At 63.4% G+C, this 20800-nt stretch overlaps 1 protein-coding gene across 1 annotated transcript; it reads right to left on the bottom strand.

Moving 5' to 3' along the window:
• Nucleotides 1-173: 173 nt before the first annotated feature.
• On the bottom strand, nt 174-20381 carry REXO1 (RNA exonuclease 1 homolog). The gene is made up of 16 exons (XM_079702541.1): nt 20210-20381; nt 9000-10738; nt 7913-8017; nt 6798-7008; nt 4908-5071; nt 4627-4758; nt 4439-4562; nt 3803-3916; nt 3556-3693; nt 3313-3426; nt 2632-2705; nt 2296-2406; nt 1763-1878; nt 1460-1598; nt 1139-1259; nt 174-1068 (listed from the first exon to the last, which is right to left on the bottom strand). The coding sequence occupies exons 1-16, from the start codon at nt 20364-20366 to the stop codon at nt 980-982; spliced, it is 3648 nt and encodes a 1215-aa protein (XP_079558667.1). The 5' UTR covers nt 20367-20381; the 3' UTR covers nt 174-979.
• Between the last annotated feature and the right edge of the window lie 419 nt (nt 20382-20800).

Genomic DNA, 20800 nt, shown 5'->3' with positions numbered 1-20800 from the left:
CATGGGGCCCTGGTCTGCTCTGGACACTGGTCCTGGGGGCAACCCGGGCACTGGGCTGGTTTTTGTGAAGGACAGCAGGATCCCATTCCTGATTCCCCCCGTTACGGGTGACAGTGACCTCCACTGTGTGTGTAGAGCCACACCTGGCACCAAGAACACCTCCAGACGCCATGAGCTCTAAAATCCATACAAACGTTTATTCTGCCCCTGCCTGGGGGTGGGGGAGAGGGGATGCAGGAACTGGGGCGCTGTGGGCCTTTACGGACAGCCCCCGAGGAGGGCGGGGCTCTGGCAGGAAGACAGCGTCCAGAGGCCGACGGGCCCTGGGGCGTCCAGAAGGCAAGGCCCTGGGGGCTGATGGAGGGACTGGCTTGGTTCCCAGAACTCCCAGGTCCTGGCGGCTGCTGGGGTGCCGGTGCTCCACTCCCAGCCCTACCCCCGTCCCCCGGGAGGGAAGGCAGCACCAGGGTCTTGCTCCTCCGGGTGGGGGAAGACAACTGTGCAAGTCATCAGGTTTAAATTACAAATAATAAAAATAACAATACAAAATAAAAAGACAACTCCTGTCATAAACAAACCCTCGACAAGCCTGCCCGGCCGCCCCCCGCCCACGAGAAGGAGCAGGCGCAGGTGGTCTCACTGCCTGGGGCACGAGCAGGGCCCACTGGGGGTGCCAGGCGGGAGGGCCCCGGCCTCGCCCGTCGAGTCAGCAGCAGTCTCCAGAGGACAGAGGTCTGGGGCAGAGAGGCAGGGACGGGCAAAGGGGTGCGGCGGGGGCTCGGGGCTCCGGGGTCAGTCTCGGCGTTAGGCTCTCGTGGCCTCCGGCTCGTCCCGTTCTCTCGGTTTTCTGTGTCTTGGCGACGTGGACAGGGTTAGATCTCGAGATTTATTGCACTGTTTTGGAAGAGGCCTGGGGTCGAGAATGGGCTGGGGCGGCAGGAGAGGAGGGCGGGCGGGCGGGCGGGAGGGCAGGCGGCGGTCACCGCTTGGTCTTGGCGTCTTCGCGGATCTTCCAGATCACCAGGTGCATGCAGGCGCTGGCGTCCTCACTGGAGCTGTGCCCGTCCACTGCGGGGCAGACAGATGCGTCAGGGCAGGGAGTCCGCGGCCCCCGCAGCCCCCGCGGCCCGGCACTCACCATTGTCCTGGATGATCTGTCTGAGGTAGTCGGCCATGAGATTCCGCAGGGAGCGCTTGTAGGGGAGGCCCAGGCGATGCGGGAATAACACGGACGTGTCCACCACGGTGCTATGGATGACCTGCGGGCGGGCAGGTGGGCGGGCGGGCGGTCAGGGACCCCAGGAGGGCTGGGGTGGCAAAGGGGGGAGGGGGACACCGAGTGCCTGGTCCCTGACCCCACAGCTCCCGCCCTGGGCTGAGGGCAGCAGGCCCCAGACGCCCCCGTCCCCCCTCTGAGGACCCTCAGGGAGCCGGAGCTGAAGCCGAGGCGGGCGGGTACCTTCAAGGCCAGCAGGTCGCTCTCCAGGCTGTGGCCGACGAGGATGGTGTCTGAACTGAACATGCTCAGCAAGACGGCCTGGACGTCCCGCAGCGAGATGCTCGTGTCCGTGAGGTCGGCCTCGGTCACCCCTGAAAACCTGGGGCAGGAGGATGGACGCCTTAGGAAGCTGGGGAGGGCACAGGGACCACAACCCGGGGGCTGGGCTGCGGGCAGGAAGGCTGGGCTGTGGTGGGAAATGGTCCTGCCAGGGCTCCCAGCTCCTTGGTTAAGGGGTCCAGGGTCACGGTGGGAGGGGCACACCTAGTGTTATAGTCGACAATCTCGTTGTCCGGCCTGACGAAGGTGTCGTACACAACCCGGAGCTCCGTGTCCACCACCGTGACGCGCGTCAGCTCCAGGCCATACGTGGTGTAAGACTGCGGGGCCACAGGACGGGCCTCAGACGCAGCACCCGGTGGCCCACCCCGGCCCCGCACACCAGCCCTCCCACCTAGGCCACCCCTGTCCCTGAACCCTGCGGGCGGAGGCACAGCTCCCACTCTCAGATACGGAAACTGGGCCAGAGGCCTTCCGGGGCTTCTCTGCGGGTTGAAGGGGGCGTGAGCCCGGGCACCCTCCCGAAGCCAGAGCTGTGCTCACGAGGCCCACGCACCCTCCGAGTGCCAAGGTGGCCCGTGTGTGCCAGGCCCTCGGACGCAGGCAAGGCTGTGATGTGTGCTCAGTGGGCACGTAGGCCTGGCTGCTGTTCACCCTCTTATCATGGCACCTGCGCTGGCCCGAGGCTCTGGGTAGAGGTACTGGGGCAGCCCTGCTGGGCAGCCGGGCCGCCTCACCATTTCACAGTCGAGGGCGTAGACTCCTGGGTGTGCATCTCCTGAAAGTTCTTTCTCAAAGGTCTTCACAAACCCTTCGAGGTTTTCCTTCCGGCCGTCCTGCACGTGTTGCTGAGGGTGGGAAGGAAGGAAGGTCAGGGCGGCAGGCTCAGAAAGGCAAGGCCGGGCTCAGGGGGCTGTGCTGTGCTGGTGGCTTTCACAGACTGTCCTCCTCTTCCCAAAGCCCCCAGACCAGGCAGGTAGATCAAGGATGGGAAAAGGGCAGCTCAGAGGTCAGGGCTCTGGCCAGAATGGGGGAGGGGCTTCCCAGGACGAGGAAGGGCCCAGGACACCTACCTTGGCGACCTGACAGCCGGCGGAGCCGATGGCGGCCGAGCAGCACGTGTACTGAGTCTCCCAGCCCCCGGCCACTGCAAGGGAGACACGGTCAGCAGACCTCCTTGAGGCCCTGGGCCCAAGCCTCCCGCAGGGAACTACAAACGCCGGCTAGTTTGCCTGCGCGGGGCAGGGGCTTCCCAGTGCCCTTCCCTGGAGGGGTGCCATTCCCAACCAGGCAGTGAGGGGCCGGGACAGCTCGCAGACCCGCCCCCCCGCCCCCCCGCCCAGGCTTAGCGCGAGCCCTTTGCATTTGGTAGTGAGGACATGCCTGGCGCAGCCCCCAGGGAGGCCTGCCCACACAGAGACGGGTCTGCGGGCAGCCAGTGGGCAGCTCCACCCCGTGTGTTCCCAGGAGAGGGAATTTGGCCACATCGGTGACAAAATGAAACAAGCAGCCGCAGGACAGGACGAACGCTTTGTTCCCACTGGGGCAGAACCGCCCACGTAGTTCCACAGGGACAGGCATGGAAAGGGTGCGTGGGGGCCCCATGGGGTGGGAGGCCTTCCTTTTATCTGCCCGGGGACACTGTCACAGGAAGACCTTTGTATTACTTTTCCCATGAAGAACAACCAACGGAAAAAGTTACAAATGGTCAGAGCTGGCGCCAGCCCAGCCCGGTGGCCCGGCGGGGGTCTCACCTCGGTTCCGGCGGAGCCGCCCCCAGTGGTAGTAACACTCCTCGTCGCGCACGCAGCGGCCGGAGGAGGACACGAGGTACTCGGCGCCGCAGCGGCAGCAGACCCTGCAAGCGGCTGCGGTGGGGGACGGGGCAGGAGGAAGGGCGAGGCGTCAGGCCAGCCGGGGCCGGGCCGTTCCCTGTCCCCAGATGGCCCCCTCCCTGGCCCCTCCGCCCCCAGGGCGGTGGCACAGGAGGTACTCACAGTCCTTGGGCTTCTTCTCCTCGGCCGTGAAGATGACGGCACCCCCTGGCTTCTCGGGGTGCGGGAAGGGGTAGCCGTTCTCCTTGAGCTGGGCCTCGGTGAGCAGGTACTCCTTGAGGCGGCTGTACAGGGAGGCCCCTGGGGACAGGGGAGAGGGGGTCAGCCCCCAGCAGGGCTGGGGCTGGACCCAGGAGCTGGGGAAGGTGGGAGAGCCTCCAGGGGCTGCACCCGGAGGAGCCAGGCTCACCTTTCAGATCCTCCACGCGGGGGCTGCTGGGACGGCTGAGCGAAAAGCTGGTCTTGGCAGCCAACTTGCCCCCCAGCACCACTTCATGGGACACCACCCTCCGGCCGCTGGGTTCTGGAAGGTGAGGGGAGGGTAAAGGAGGTTCAGCTCTCAGCCCTCACAAGTGCTCCTCCACCCTCCTCCAGAAGGGGACGGCCTGACCTCTTTGGGGACCGGCAGCCCCTCCACCTCCCCTGGACCCCCCGGGGGTCTTCACCCCTTGGAGGAGAAGGGAAAGGACTCTACACAGGCTCTGATGGCCACCTCGGGCGCTGTGCGCAGCTGCCTGCCAGGGAAGCGGGCCGAGCAGGAGAGCAGGCGGAGTGGACAGGCGCTAATGCATCCCTCGAGAGGGGTCAGGAAATGCCCCCCTGCCTTGCGCTTTGAAGAGGCCCCCATTAGTGGCGGCCCCTCGGTTCGCTGAGGAGGGAGGTTAACAGCGAAAGGAGGCTGTTCTGAGGGCACGGGGCCAGCGCCATCCTGACAGGAGCCTGGCAACCGGGTGGCCGGCGCGCAGAGCCTTTGTCTGACAACCTGCCGGTGGCCCGGGCATGGGGGCGGGGAGAGCTGGGCCCCGGTCCTCCGGAGGCGACTTACTGTTGAGACCAGGCCCGGTGCCAGGGCCCAGGCCGCGCAGCTTCTTGAGGGTGTTCACGGCCACGTTCAGGTAGATGTTCTTGCTGGGGCTCCGGTCATAGGCCACCTTCTCCTCGTTGAGCGCCTGAAGGAGGACACTCGGCTCAGCCCCGCCCAGCCCCGCCTCCTGCCAGCCCCGCCCCACGCACCTTCTCTACGGCTTCCTGGTTAGAAGAGCAAAACTTGAGGCACTCTTCAATGAACAGGTTGAGATAGCGCTGGCGGATGACAGTGGGGACTTTGCCCCCGAACTCTTTTGGGATAACGGGCTTCTTTAAACTCTAGGGGAACAGAGACCAGCAGAGTGTGGCACGCTCCCGCCTGCACCCCGCTCAGGGTCTGCAAACTGAAAGTGCTCAAAGCAGTAAGGCTACAGGTTAAATGGAAACAACAGGGGAGCAGGAAGAGGCAAGCTGAGCAGAGGGCTCACCTGTAAGGATGGACTGTGCGCCACACGCTTGGGGGCCACGGTGGCGGTAGTCTTGGACGCCATGCCCGACAACGTGCGCGTCTTCAGAGGCTGGCTGCCCGGCTCTGGGCCGTTAGGGGGCTGGCTGCTGCTGGCCGAGAGGGTCCTCTTGGCACCTGTGGGGGCTGGAGGGGGACAGGGGCCATGAGTACGGGAGGAGAGCATGCCCATCACTGAGCTGCAGAGCACCAGGCAGCTGCGGCCTTTCAGCATCAGCACGATGTGCGTCTCGGGGCACAGGCGGAAGGGCCGGGGTCTGGCCTGCGAGCTGTGGAACGCCATTAGGCTCTTTCGGCTTTCGGGCAAGTCCATCGAGAGGGGACGGGACGAAAATGGGGCTTCGGAGGCCGGCTCGGGCAAGGTCACCACTGGGGTGGCCCCACAATTGGCGGGGGGTGTGGGGAGCCTCTGCCACATGCTGAGGCCCCAACCCCGAGGCGCTCAAGTGTGAGGCCTCTGTGTTCTGTCTCTCCCTTTGATGAGGTCACAAACCAGGCAGTCTCCTGTGACCACCAGCAGGGCTGTTTCCAAGGGCCCGGGGTGGGGGTGGGGTGGGTGGTGGCGGGAGGGCTCAGCCCCGAGGAAGGACAGGAGCAGCGAGAGGAGACCGAGGCACAGACGCAGAGCGGCGGGGCCCACACCAGGCCCAGCCTCTCAGGCCACAAAGGAGGCCACGACTCTAAGAATGCACACTTTTCAGTGACGGAGGAAGGAACGCTTTTACGGTCATCTGGAGCACGAGGCATCGGATGACAGGTGGGGCTCGGGAGAGCCGCCACCCCACCCGAGCGCGTGCAGTGACAACGGTGGCAGGACTGTCCCAAGCCATCGGTAATGACCAGACAACCTGAGAGCAGGTGCAGGCTTTTGAGAGTGTGCATCTCAGGTCCGTAGCTCAGGGTGATCTCTGTTCACACCCCCAGGGCCAAACAACTGCTAAAGCCCATGCCGGAGACAGAGACCCTGGCTGACAAGCCCCCTGGCTGCAAGCGCTCCCTCCAGCATCCTGGGGCAGGGGGAAGGATGGGGATCTGGCCAGCTTCTCCTAAAGGAGGCTCTAGCACCCAGGGAAACCAGGGAGGCCTGCAGAAGCCTGTATCCGCAGGACCAGTGTGTGGAGCCGTCTCCTCGGGGCTGGCTCCTCAAAGGGGTCTTGGAACCAGCAGGAAAGACATCGCAGGCAGCTGGTCAGACAGTAGGGGTCCCCCCAGCCCAAGGGGGCAAACGACTGCATCTGAACGAGCCTCCAGGTGGCTGCAGAGCCCCGGCTCCTGTCCCACGTCCTCAGCCCCAGTCACACCACTGAGCACCCCACGCATCGGACTGCTGAAGGGCAACCCAGCTTTCAGACAAGCCCAAGTGGGGGGAAAGTGGCCCTCAGGGTGGGAGGGGGAGGAAAACCAGCCCCCAACTCCCACCCCAGATCAGCTGGCTTGACTCAAGGGTGAAGGCCTCCAGGGCCACCCCCCCATTAACACCTTACCAGGTGCAAGCCACACTTGGGTGGGAGCCCCCCCACAGAGCAGGCAGCAAGGGCAGAGCGGAATCACAGGCAGACCTCTGGGGCTGGTGGACAGACAGGGAAGGGAGGAAGACACCCCTCAGACTCCCTACGGCCCGCCCCACTGCTAATACCAAAGCCCACAGAGGCCCAGAGCCGCTGGGCACCACACCAGGCCTGCCTCAGCCTCCCACTAGCAGCTGGGAGACTTTTATCCCCGTCTGACAGATAATCACCAAGACGCAGCCAGGCCCTGCTCAAGGCCACCACTACTGGCATAAAAGGAGCCCAGCCTTGGGGTCCTCCTGTGGGACAAGAAGCACTCCCGAGACCAGAACCCTGGGACCCACCTGCAGCCAGGAGGGGGTTGGGGACGTGGGCAATCCTCCTCTTCTCTCCAGGGGCTGAGATGTGCACGGAGGACTGCTTCTCGGCCAGCGGCTGGGCAGCCTGGAGCCGGCTGGCTGACTCCCTCTGTGCCTGCTGGGCCCGGCGGTAGCACACCTCCTGGGCCGTCGGGGGACGGGTAGGAGGCGCTGGGCCTCTGCTCGTGGGCTCCGCCTGGGTGACAAATTTCAAGTCCAGACTGCACATCAGAGGTACCCGGAGCAGGCCTCTCGGGGCGTCAGGAGAGGGGTAGTACTGTGGGGCGGGCGGCAGGTGCTCCAGGGCTGGGATGGAGCAGGCCACCTCAGAAGCTTCCTCCTGAGCGTGCAGGGGCCCTGGAGGGAACCAGCTGGTCTTCTGAGTTTGCTGATACCCTGGAAGGAACCAACTAGCTTCCCCCCAAGTTTGCAGATACCTGGGAGGGAACCAGCTTGGTGCTTCGGCTCTCAAACTCACCATGATGCTTCACTATCCCAGGTCCCTTCCCAGCCCTGCTGTCCTGACTTCTAAGTGCCCAGACTGTGCTCTCAGCCCTTATATAGACACAGAGCGGGTGGGAACCCCCAGCACCTAGATTAGATCCTGCTTGATCCAATCTTCTCTAAACTGTACTTCCAAAATCCCCATCCGGGTGGGGCAGGGGTCTGGTGATTGGATCACCTGCAGTTCTTCAGCCAAGAGCCCTGTCTTCTGCTCCAGCCTTCCCTGTGCTAACTCACTGAGCAGCCCCATAGTGAATGACAACTGATCCTGTCTCTGGACCACAGGGGAGGAAACCTAGGCTCAGAGAGGTCACACCACTTGCCCAAGATCACACAGCATACCTCTGAACTGGGACTGGGATGGGGCAGTGTGACCCTGCTGGAGGGCTGCCCCTCATCTCGCTGTCCCTGCTCTGTGCGCCACTCTGCGCACTAAGCGCAACTTGATGACTGGACATGGGTCCCAGGCATTTTTCTGCAGGACACGGGCAGTGCTGGATCCACGGCTGCCAAAGGCGCCCATGGGCAAGGGAGAGCGAGGCCCATCTCCCCCCCACCAGCCTCTACCCAGGACCCAGAAGCAGGCCCTCCCTTACCTCCTTGCCTTGCTTGGAGAGGTGAGAGATCCTCCTCTTCTGCCCAGGAAACAGAGTGGTCAGCCCCGAGTGCCCCTGTTCCTCGGTCTTCTCCTCCTTGGGGGGCTGAGACACACATCCGGCCCTCAGCGAGGCCGCCCCCCCCAACACCGATGCTGCGGCTCCTCTCACCCTGGCCTGCAGCACGCGGAGGATCTGACTCCCAGGCCCGAGGAGCGGGTGGAAGACAGTACCGTGCTGAGGGAGGGCTGCCGCGTCTAGAGATGCAATCTGGGGTTCTCACCTCCACCCCGGGAGGTGCGCAGGCCCTGCCCTGCCTCCCAGGTGAGCAAACAGACTTAGCGCCCCGGAGCCAAGGCCCCCAGTGCTGCCTGAGCCCTGGGCCCCCCTCCCAGGCCCTGCGGATGGTGAGTTCTGCACACTTGGCCCAGCCCACGCTCACGCCTGCCTCTTGCTCCCCTCCCACCCAGCCAGCACAGGGACGAGATCAGAATCGCGGGAATGAAGGGGAAGAAATCAGAAAAGCAAAGGGCCAAGAACAGGGTGGGGCACGAAGGGAGGGAGCAAGGGGCGGGGCCAGGGTCCCACCCTGGGATCCCTCAGAAGCGGCAGGTTCTCTGCAGGGACTGGCTCAGCCTGCTTTGTTTAGAGCAAGCTCCCTCTGGTGGCGAGGTGGGGACACTGCAGGAGGAGACCAGAAAGGTGGAGGCTGGCTGAGTTTGGGGGGTCGGGGACGGGGTGGGGGGTGGGGAAGCCGGGGAAGGAGGGAAGAGGGGAGAGGCAAGAGAGGCAGGGGAGAAGCAACGCTTCAGGGGAGAGGGCCGGGGAAGGCGGGATGGTGGTGCCTGATACCCCTTAGCCGGGATGCTCTCAGGAGGCTGCTGTGGGAACCCCGCCGGGTGGGCCATAAGCCAGCGTCCTCTTTCTGGACGGGGTGCAGGGGGGCAGCAGGCAGCCAGCGAGGGGTCCTGAATTCTGAACGAGTTGAGAGGCCGACGCTGAGCGAGCCGTCTCCACCGGGCGCTGGGACTCCAGTCACGGGGGAAGCCGGGAAGGGCCCGGCTGCCCGAGCCCAGCCCGCCCTCACCTGCCGGGCCAGGCGGCCCTTGTCCTCCGTCTTGACAGCGGTGGACTCGTTGAAAATGCGCAGGCACTCCTCCATGGGGTCGGAGTCAAAGTCAACCTCCTTCTCCAGGGCCGAGTAGTCCACGTCGGAGCCTGCCCCCGAGGAGGAGGAGGAGGAGGAGGAGGTGGTGGGGGGAGGGGAGGACCTGCTGGCCGAGGGGGGCGGGGAGGCCTTGAGGCGTTTGGGCGGCCCCCGCGCGACGCAGAGGCCCAGGCTGGAGTCTGAGTCCGAATCGGAGCTGGAGCTGAGGCTGGGGAGGGCAGGCGGCCGTGGGGCGGGCGCCTCGGGCCCCGGGTCCTCGTCCTCACTCTCATCCCCGAAGAGCTCGGCGTGGCTCAGGGCCCGCCTCGGCAGCTTGGGGGCGCCCCGGGGGGCACCCTCATCCAGCGAGCGGGCCTTCCGCTGTGCCAGCTTCCCTGACGGGGTCTTCCTGCCCGTCCTGTCTGGCAGCTGGTGGGCAGCCCCTTGTGCGGGGCTGGGCCGCGGTCCCGGCCCCTCGGGCCGGCCTTTCCCTGAGCTGGCCACCGGAGTGGCTGAAGATGGCTTCTTCTTGGTCCCTTGGGGCCGCTCCGCCCTGTGCCGGGGGCTGCCGGCCCGCGGGCCCCTCCTGTCCACACAGGGCTTCTCGGCTGGCCTCCCATGCTCTCCATCCTGACCCCTGCCTGTCTTCCCGACACCATCCTTGCGGCCGGCGGCCGGCAGCCCCCCGCTTTTCTTCTTCTTGGGTCTCCCCTCCTTGGGGCTGCTGCGCTCCTGCGAGGCCCTGCCCGGGGAGCTGGGCTTGGCAGGAGGCAGCCCGTCTGGGCCCTTGGCAGGCTGACCGAGGTCCCCCACGTCGTACTGCACGGCCATCTCCTTGGTCTCCCGAAGGCTGCCCTCCTCAGGCTCTGGGCCCTCCCTAGAGCCCGGCTTCCCCGGGGCCTTGCTCTCAGGGCCCGCTCGGGCTCTCGGGGGGCTGGTGGTGGCGGGCCTGTCGCCCGGAGCGGCAGCGGTGTCATCGTCCGAGTCTGAGAACCTGGCGTCGCAGCCGCTGAAGGGGTCACAGGGCTTCTTGGGTGCAGGTGTGTAGGGCTCACTGCCGCGGGAGCCCCGGGGCCGCTTGGGGGCCCTGTCGTCCTTGGTGCTGGCCCTGCTGAGCAGGCGGGCGGAGAAGTTGGACAAGGGGTCGTATTCCAGGTCTGTAGATGGCTTGGAGTTGTCCACCACGTACTTGCCGCTGGAGACGGGGCGGCCATACCGCCGGGGCTGGCCCACGGCCTTGGGGACATACTCCAGGGTGCCACCAGCCCCTCCACCATGGCCCTGACCCCGGTCCAGAGAGGCCAGCGAGTACTTGTTGCCAGGCTCGGTGGGGCTGGCCAGAGGCGTGGGCTGGTAGCTGGCATCGGGGCTTAACAGGCCACGGCCACCGGGGTTGTATTCGAAGGATAGAGGGAAGGTGTCCCCATCCAGGCCGGCAGTGGGGCCGTGGGGCGCCAGGGCAGGGGCCTCGGCCGAGCCGTGCTCCCGGGCCGTCTCCAGGAGCTCCCGGTAGCGCCTCTGCTCCAGCTCCACCTCAGAGCGCACGGCCTCGATGGCCTGGTTGACCAGCTCCAGCTCCAGGATGTCTGAGCGGGGCTCGGCACCTCTGCCCAGGGCGCCATTCTCCCTCTGGGTGGGGGGCTTGGGCAGCTCGGGGTTGTACGGGTCATAACCAAGCCCTGAAACAGAGAGGGAGAAAACAGCAGTGAGCAGGTGGCTACAGCAGCAGGCCAGACGAGCCGGTGACCGGTCACTGCCTCATCCCGGGCCTCGACCCCAGGGGCCAGCAAGGAAGAGCAGAGTACCAGCCTCCAGAACCTACCGGGGGCCAGGCCTCCGGCCGACCCCCACCAAGGCTCCAGCAGCAAGTCAGGGTTTCCAGAGGGCCCCTCCCTGCAGGTCCTGCCCCGAAGAGGCTGCCAGGTGGGGTGAAAGCACATAGCCCAGGCCCCAGAGGAGGCCACAAGAGCCCGGGGACTTCACCGCCTGGGACAGGGGATGGTGAGGCCTGGGGAGCTGGGCGAGAGGGTGGCTTCCCCCCAGGGCCCAGCCCACACTGAAGCCACACCACGCTGCTCCCTGCAGTCGGGGAGGCCGGACACCCAGCCAGGGCAGAAAGCGCAGGGCGCACCTGGGGGCAACAGGGGTGCGAGAGGGGGTGGGAGGCGGGGCCGACACAGCCCGCCCACAGCAGCGGGTGGACAGGCGGATGTACACGGCCCTGCCTGGCGACAGCGCCTTTAGGGTTCTGTCCCCCACACGCGCTCTCGCCCAGATAACTCCACCGGCTGCATGTGTACCAGTGAGGACACAGAAAGCCCCGAAGCGTCCACTGGGAAGGGGCAGTGGGTAGGGTGGACAAAGGACAGCACAGCACATCTCACGGGGTAAGCGAGGCACGAAAACGTCCAGGGAACAGCGCCACGGCATGAAAGACGTTCCGACAACGGGCAATGTTGGGGAAGCACGAAGTGGGGTGGACGGCAAGGTGGGCACAGGACACACTTAGGTTTGTATCAATCTGAACAGGGGTGGTGGAGCGGCTGGCGGGCTACCTGGCTCCAGGGTGTATTCCACGAGACCAGTCCAACCCCAATACCACCCACGTTGACATGAAGCTCACGGGAGACTCACTTAGGACAGAGGTGTGGAAATTCTCGGTAAGATGTAAGCAAATAAAGCCCAACGCTCAAAGAAAGGAATAACGTGTTCAAATATTCCGGAACGTAAAGACAGTTCATTGTTAGAGCGTCTGCCAAACATAATGTAAAACCTCTGACAAAAAAGTGGATCGATTTGGTGCCTTCTGGTTAACAGAGTAACAGCCAATTCTCCCAGAACCTCCAGATGGGATCAGCCGTGCCCACACCTGGACTGTAGCCCAGGGAGACCCACTTTGGACCTCTGACCTCCAGAACCACCAGAAAAAAAAACCCTGTGTTGTTTTAAGCCACCGGTGAGTGGGGTCTTGCTGAAGCCCCGGGAAACGCACACATCACTGACTGACAAAGCACCAGAGAACCTGGCACTGCCGGGGCCAGTGGCTGGGCCTGGGCCGCCTGGGGGCCCAAGGTGAGGCGGGGCCCACTGCAGGCCTGTTGTCTGGCTTGTACCTTGGAACCTATTTCTCAAACAACGCTTAGAAAGGAGAAAGGACGCGCGTACACCTGTGCTTCAGAACACCGATGACACGCCCAGGCTGTGGGTTATATAGATGGGGAGGTAAAGCCAAGCTGCAGGGGCCGCAGGGGGCAGCGGGACTGGGGTGCCGGGGAGCAGTCACTTCATGCCCCCACCTCCCAGCTGAGGACACCAGGGTGAAGGGCGGAGTAGGGGACAGGTCAGGACACACAGCCACTGGGCCCTCTGCCCCCCACAAGGTTCAAGATGAAGGCACCATAGAGAGGGAAGGCTAGAAACCCCAACAGCGAGATCCACGGCCCTCTTCCCAGCCCACCCTAACTCTCAACGGGTCCGAAGGCACTAAAGCAGACCCACCCCTAGCCCACCACACGCCCGGATGAACAGAAGAGCCAGCGCCCCCGCACGCCGTCCCCTTGGAGTGGAGGGCCCAGGACACAAGCCAGGGGGCACTTACAGGGCATGTCAAGTGAGGGGTGGGTCGGGGCTTGCCGGTCTCAGGGGGCCTCCAGCCCAACCCACCTCACTCCCAACCTCCCTCCTGTGGCCAAGATGGCTCCCAGCCCAGCCAGATCCCCTAGGTGGGGGACGGGAGCAAGGGCCCAGCTGGTGGGAATGCCCTCCCCCAGGAGAGGTGGGCAGGGCAGGGTGAGGATCAAATGGATGGGGGTCCTTCCCCACCCGTGACCTGCTCTGGAACAGGTCACAACGGGCCACAGACAACATGCAAATCACCCAGGAGTGCCTCTAGCCCTTCCCAAGTAAGGGCAGAGTTCAAACCCCTGCACTTCGCATTTTGAAAGAGATCCCCCCACAAACAAGTCTGTGCTTTGGAAGCAAGGAGAGGAAGGAGGTGCCCTGGGACCCAGCCCCCAGCCCCTTAGATCTGAGCGTCCAGGAGCTCTGTCAGCGTGGGGTGTTTTCAGTCCCAGGAGAGGCTGGCTCCTCACACCCCATCAGGCTACACCAAAAAGCAAAAGGAACAGCTCGAGGTGGGCGTGAGCCGGTCTAGGCCAACACCCTCCCCTCCAGGGCCTCAGTGTCCCCAAGGTACCATAAGGCCAAATCACCAGCCCGAGGAGCTCCAAACAGGTCTAGACGCGTCAAGGACACAGCTGCCAGGGGCTCGGCTGCAGCCCCCTGTGGCTCAGAAGCTAGTGCATGGGGCCCAGAGCTTGGCCCCTGGAGCAGCAACTCCAAGCCCCTGCCAAGGCTACTGGAGGCTCGTGGAGGGAGGCGGGCAAATGGAGAAGATATCTGTGATGCTACCTAGCGCCCCCGCCCTACCCCGCCTCAGGGACTGGTAGGAACTGGAGAAGCTCCCTGAGAAAATGTTTTACAAGTGACTCGACAGGTGACCCTCGAGAGGTCAGGAATGGCCGTAATGGCCGTGGGAGCACCTCAGAAGCACCTCCCCGTTACTGGGGAGTTAACCTGGCTGGGAGCCAATGGGAGCTCCTTTGGGGCTGGCACCAGGGAAGCATGCCTTTGGTAAACAAGATTAATTGGGCTGTTTTTCGGAAAGGGGGTGAACCTCAGGATGACTGGAAAAGCACCTTGAAGGCCTGGCTGCTGGGGTTACACTCTCAGGAGAAGTTCCTGCCCCCGGCCCAGGGCAAGGAAGGGGTCAGCCACAGCGCTCAGGGAACGGATCATGCGGAGCCCACGGCGGGTAGAAGGACAACACGGGGTGGTGGCCACCTCCAACCCCTCCAAGCCTTCCCCCTGCTCCTCTCTGCTCCCACCACGCCCCTCCATTCCAGAAAACACTCCGCACCCTTCCATAACTGCGCAGACACCCGGCCCACAAGCTCTAGCTGCAAGTAAAATTAACGACAAGCGAAAATGAGCAGACACGCGAGTGTGAAGACCCCACGGGGAGGCGCGTGACCCCCACCCAGCCGGCTCCGAGGCCTTCCCCTTTAATCCTGACGTTCGTCCTGCCCGCATCAGCCCCCCGCATCAGCCCCCCTCACAGAGCAAAGAGGAGGCTGGGTCTAGGGCAGCGGGTGAGGGATCTGCCTAACTCCAAACCCTGGCTCCCTGCCCACAGACCAGAAGACCCAGCGTCGCGCGATCCTTTCCGGTCCCGAAAGACTCCCCATCACCCCACCCCTCCTCCCCCCTGCACCTCCAAAGACGATAAGCACACAGTGGTCCCAACCCCCCACCCCTGCCCACTTGTGCCCTGATTAGACATCAGCGGGGACTCCTCCAACCCAGGGGACGGTCACAACACAAGGGGGTGGGCGGGGGGGCCAGGAGAAGACAAACACCGTCCCGCCACACAAGAGGTAAGCACGACACAGGGATGAGTCAAAGAAGGGCAACGAGACGCCCCGACCCAGGAAGCTACCCAAGTGGCAGAGGCCTCAACGGCAGCCAAAGAACGGAGGACATTCCACTCCCAGCCACTAGGCAAACTTCTATTCATCCTTCAAAGCCCAGCTCGGTAACTGCTTGCTTGGGGACACTCGCCTGACTCCCTGCAACCTCAGGTGCCAACGGCTCGCTCTCCTGGACTCTGCTCCGTTATCTGTGCTGCTGGACACCCCTCCTTCCCTTGCAGAGTCCCCACAGCCTGGTCCCCAGATAAGTACTGAATTTAGACAGACCCAGAAGAGCCCTTGGAGGGACCCAGAGCCAGCTCCTGATTTTACGGACGACACAGAGGCCGTGCCGTGCCCACGTGCATGCCCAGGCTGAGGCCACAGCTTGTGAGATGGCCAAGTCCCAGCCCCCAGCGCACCCAGGTCCGTCAGCCACCCGTCCTGCTCCTCCCAGCAACTACAGCAGCAGGCAGGAGGGCAGTTCCCCCAGCAACGTTCCTGGGCTTTCAACACTGCCTGCCACCCGCGCAGCCCTCGGGGGCAGGGTGCTCCAAATGGCCCTTTACAGAAAGCCTCAGTGCTCAGAGGAAGCCACAGACCCAGCGCCCTAAAACCCACATGTGCCTGCTTCTTCAAAGGGCAGACTGGCTACCGCAGGAGCCTGAGGACCTGCCACCACCAAGGAGGACAGGGGACCAGGAGACAACCCTGTGGGGCTCCAGCCGGATCTGTCCTGACCACCTCCCAGCTCCTGTGACCCTCCTTCCGCGCTTTTCCTCTTTAGCGTTCCAGGTTTTGCTTTGAGTCAGATCAGACCAGCAGAAGTCTACCTTCCCCACTTGGACAGCTTAAATAATAATAAACCAAATTCCTATGCACCCAGCACTCGCTCGTCACTGGAAATGATGCTGTGCGGGGGATTTTGAGGGCAGAATGGGAGTGGAGGAGGACGGCAAAGCAGGAGCATTGCGCAGCACAGCTGAGAGGAGAGAGGCGCACTGTGTGTAGAGGGTCTGCGTCGTGACCTCGTTTTGCAGAAGAGGTAACTGACGCCAGGCTCTGCGCACAATGGAAGGTAGAGCCAAAAGGCCTTCATCTGAGGCCCTACTCCACCTGCAGGGCTGAAAGCCAGCCGTGGCGCCTGCACCTCTTCTCTGGAGGGTGCTCTGGGGGTGGGGGGTACACTCGGGCATCCACGTGGTCCTCTGAGCTCTCCCAGCTGGGTGCTGTCCCTGTCCACCCCAACCTGGGCGCCTGGGCCGCCCTGCCTCACCTCCAGAGCCGGAGGAGCTGGGGCGGCGACGATTCTGGGGGTTCTTGGCTCCCTGCAGGCGTGGCCAGCTCTCCCGTCCTATTCTCAAATACGAAAGGGGCCAGGTGCTGGGATACTGATCAGGCTCCTCCATGTCACCTGGCACCACTGACGTGTGGGGCTGGAAAAGTCTGTGTGTGTAGGGGAAGGGGGCCATCCTGGGCACCGGAGGGCACTGAGCAGCATCCCTGGCCCTCGCCCCTCGTTGCCAGGAGCACCCCCAAGTCATGACAACCGCAGATGTCCCTGTATCGCCCTGTGTCCCCCAGGGAATCAGGACTGTCCACGGTGAGAGACACTGCTTTACTGACACTAAGCAAAGAATCCTAAAATACCAAGAACAGCTTTAAGGGCAGATGTACCCTTATTCAAATGTCCCAAGCCTGGATCTGGGCAAGAAGGCAGGTTTTTAAAGTTCCCCAAGTGCTTGAAGAGGGGCCGCAGGCCTGGGGACGGCCTCTCACTTCACTGGAGTCTCTGGAGCCTCTGCAAAAGAATGCAACTTCACCAGTGAGGCAGGGTCACAAGTACAGGAAAGAGACACAGAGCCTTTTGTTTCTGAGGCTGGGAGGACGCACAACAAGCCGGCAGATGCAGGACTTGCGACAACATACGAAACATCTTTCCTTTGACTTTGCGGTATTCTCCAGTGGTTTTAAAACGAATGTTTCTCCGAGTCCAGGAAAAAAAGTGCTCTGAATGGAGAGACAACGTGTCCAAGCTGCCGCTGGCTGGGACACTGCCCCCAAAGACAAGGGCTGCATCTGGGTGGGGCTGAACCACCAACACAACCTAGACTCTTCTCATCCTGGTGTAAGAGACGAACTCTGCTCTGAAAATCCAACAGCACCTCTCCTCCACTCCCTCTTTACAAAAAAGTCAAGAACAATAGAACAAGAGAACCACCCATGGGATGGCAGTGAAGGCCCCTCCTCTGAAAGGCCACAAGCTTCTGTCCTCTGAGCCTGGTGGCCCGGGCTCCCTGGGGCTGGAGCTGCACCTGGGCACACAGCTCCCTGGGAGGGGCAGGGAAGAGACTTAAAAAAAAAAAAAAAAAAAAAAGTGGCCTCAGCAAGAAGCAGCCTACGACCAGGGGGTCTCACCCAGGGTGATCCCGCCCCCCCCAGGGGACGCTGGGCCACGTCTGGGGACATCTGACATCTGTGCATGTCGTGATTGGGGGGCTGCTGGCATCGAGGGGCTGTGGCCAGGGAGGCGGCTCCACACCCCAAAGTGCCCAGGACAGGCCCAGAGGATAACCCCCTATGTCCCCAGTTTCTGCTGTTCTTCATAGCTCCCCCCGACCCCCCGACAAAGTTCTCGAGAGGCCCTGGCTGGCCTGACCAAAGACCACACCTGACAACCAGCTAGGAAAATCCCTCCCAGGTCCTCAAGTACCCTGGCTGGGCCTCCAGACACAAAGGCGATTCTGCTCTCTGCTGAGGTTTTCTCAGTATCAGTTCTCTCCCAGGAAGGGGAGGGAGGGAAGTGCACACAGCAGTTCACTCTGGAAGAGAAAGTGTCAAACCAGGGAAAGCACTGTCATCAGGGCAGTGGGAAAGCTGCTGGCACCCAGCCCACGGGGAAGGCAGCTAAGGGGCAGCGTGGCCAGTGGCCCGGGGCAGTGATACTGCAGGGGCTGCTACCCCCTCCTGTTCCAAGTCAGCTCGCGGAGAAAATCAAACAAAACCCACCCTCTGCTGGAAGCACTCGTTTCTCTGGCTGCACCCTCCCTTCCCTGCCTGACTCCTGGCTGCCACCTTCCCTGGAGAAGCAGGGCTTGCTCTCAGGATTCCAGACCACAAGGGGCCGCTGCCGAGGCCCAAATCTGAGACCCGGGGGAGGAGGTTGCCCAGGGAGCTGCCACTGCCACCCAGCTGGGGCCACCCCCGCCTTCCAGCCTCCTTCCGGCCCATCCTTGGAAGGTTTCAGTGCTCAGGCCCTGCTATATCGTCTTTCCCACATCTCACTGTTACCTCCCAGCCTCAGGGCACAGCACTGAGCCCACATGTAATAGGCACCCAGGTGCCCAGGCCCCACATGTGCCAGGCAGCAGGAATTGGCTGTCGGTGGTGAGGGGCAAGGGCCTGACAGTCCAGATCAACCCCGTGTCCCCCACTTACCAGCCATGTGTACACAGGTGCGTGGCTTCCCCTCTCTGGGTCTGTCTCCTTGTCCGTAAAATGGGGACAATCGTCCCTACCACTGGTTAAAGAGCACGCCTGAGGGTGCGTGGTGGTAACTGGGCATCCCCCAGCTGAGTGCCAAGGTGGGGACCCTGGAGCACAGGAGGGCAGATTTGAGGGCCGGGAAGAACGGGATGCCCGCCCAGCCCTCAGGAGGCCATCAACCCAAGGCCAGAGGTGCTGGGCTACACAGGGACCCCCCACATCCTGCCTGCAGGTGGCCATCACCCAGCACCTCAGCATCCTTGCGCAGCCCACCCTTGCCAAAGCACTTGTGCTTGGGCCGTGCCTATCTGGTCAAAAGTGGATCCAGCCAAAGCCTGGATTTTTGCAGTCTCTCCAAGCCCAATGGGAAGTGGGTTTGTCAAAATCTGGAGCAAGGGGAGCTGAAGGGGTGGGGGAGGTCTAGGCACACACTCCCCCTGGCCCACGAGCACGCCACAGAGGAGGAAAGAGAGTGTCAGAGAGGCCCCGCAGCGAGAAAGAGGCCAAGCTGGGATCTGCCCCTGCCTCTCTGCAGAGCAAGGCAGCCCTCGACCAAAAGGTAACCAGAGACCCCACCCCCCAGGCCCCGCCCTCTGTGATGGGAAGAGGGCTGCTTATTCTCACCTGCAAAAGGAAAATGCAGACACACTGGGGTCAAGGGTAGGCAGCTGCACTTTTTCCTGCGGGAAAGTGAAGCAGACAGGGCTATATCACCGAATGGATTCTCAAAAACGATCCTTTGGGAAACTGACCATTTGTGGTGTAGGAAGCAATCAAGAGACTGACTTGGCACGAGAGGAATGCACGGGAAGAGAAGTCAGCGCCCCAGAGCGCAGACGGCTGGAAGGCCACCTGTGGGCCTGCAGAAGAGTCAGTCCCGGGGTCTGAGGGAGCCGGCCCGCCCGGTCTGTCCCGACGGTGAGGAACCCAAACACCAGGAGCTCTTTACAGAACGCCACACACCGCGCCAATAACTCAACAGATGGAGTGAGAAACTGCCCTGTGACAGGGTGACCACCGAGAGGCCTCCCACTCACCCCCTTCCCCTCTCCCAGACCTGAAGCTCAGGCACCTGTGTGCACGGCTGTCTTCCCTCCTCGAGGGAAGGTTCCTGAGAGGCAGGCCGGAGCCCAACGCAGGTGTGGAGCCCGACCTTGAACGCTCACATCTGCCCGGCTACAAACACTGGGCTACAGGGGCCAGTGGTCTGAGCAAATTCACAGTGGAAACTTGAAAAAATTCTACCTTTTTTTTTTTTTTTCTGGCAAACTGGGAAAACAGCCCTATGGTTTCATCCTAGCAATGACGCTCCTCTCTTCAGGAAAGAAGGCTCTAAGATGAGGACCAGTGCCTTATGGGGGAAATCTGGGCCCTGATGGAAAGGGGGAGCCAGTCCCGGAGGACAGGGGCCACAGCGGGAGCCTGAATTCCCCTCGGAAAGAATGACACCACACTCGATTCTCCCGGCGGGCCTTTCCTTGTGATATCCCTCTTTTTGCCCCCGTTCTTCACGTCTCGGCTCAAGGCCCACACTTCCTACGAGAAGCACTGCCTGCCCCCTGACAGCTCGCACCGAACTCTGCCATGACATTGATAATCAGCACGCTGACGGGATGCGCAGTCTCTGAGCGTTCTCTCGGAAGCCTGTCCCCGACCCCAAAACACACACAACACACAGTCAACCGGGTCTGACTCACTCCCTAACCCTGGCATGACACACAAGGCTCGACACACAGTCGGCGGCCGCTAAACAAGACTCTCTCGACTCCGCTGTAGTGAACAGGAGCGGCCACGAGCAGAGGTGCGGCGGGGGAGGAAGCGCGGAAATAAACAACAGCTGCAACCAACACCCCGAGCCGGGGAGGCGGCGGGAACGGTTCCCCGGGCAGGAGTCCCGGGCCTGCAGACCAGTGTCGGCCGCGCTCATTTCCCGACCCCCGCGCGCTCCACCCTCGCGACACCTCTAGGAGAGCAAGTCCTCCCATTGTTTACGTTTTACACTCATGGAAACTGTGGTTCACAGAGGTCCCGCGACTGGCACTGGGCCCCGGGGTGGGTGGTCCTGGCTTGGGGGGACGAAGCCCACGACCATGCAGGGAGAGGGCTGAGCGGGGAACAGGAGACCATGGAAACCCGGGCGCTGGGGTCCAGGCCCGCGCCAGGGAACGGAGCCCGGGGCGGGCGTGTAGACATTACCTGCTGCGGGGGGCGCCGCTCCGCCTTCGCCAGGTGCGCCCGGGCCCCGGGCCCCGCGGTGCCGGAAGTGGCAGTAGGGCCGCCGGCAGGGTCCCCCAGGCGCCCCGGCCCAATAGGGGCAGTCGATGGCCCGGAAGAAGCCGGTGGAGCGTAGCATGGTCCGTCCCGCGGCGGGGCCCCGGCCCGGAGCCGCCCGGGCCCCCGGGCCCCCTCACTGGCGCCGCGGTCGCCGCCGCCCGCGGCTCACGGACCCCGCCACCGCCGCCATCTTGCTCCGAGGTCCCCGGAGGCCCCCGGGACGCCGCCGCAAGGGACCCCGGGAGCGGCTGCCCGAAGTGCGCCTGATCAGAAACGCCTGCTCCCGCGGGACCAAGGTGGGTCGCGGACCCCTGGCCTGGGACAGGCGGCTGCGGGGGGAGTGATGGGGGGCGCGGGCTGCCCTGCCTGCGGCCTCCGTGTGTCTTGCCGCCGCCGCCGCCCGGGCCTCTGTGGCGGCAGAAGCACCATCTTCAGCCCCAGGCCCCTGCGGCACCTGGGCTGTCCAAGGCGCGCCTGATAAAAAAAAAAACGCCCCACACAGCCCGGCTGTGG

This window comes from Hyperoodon ampullatus (assembly GCF_949752795.1).
Source record: "Hyperoodon ampullatus genome assembly, chromosome: 4".
NCBI lineage: Eukaryota > Metazoa > Chordata > Mammalia > Artiodactyla > Ziphiidae > Hyperoodon > Hyperoodon ampullatus.
This window is presented reverse-complemented; position numbering and strand designations above follow the sequence as displayed.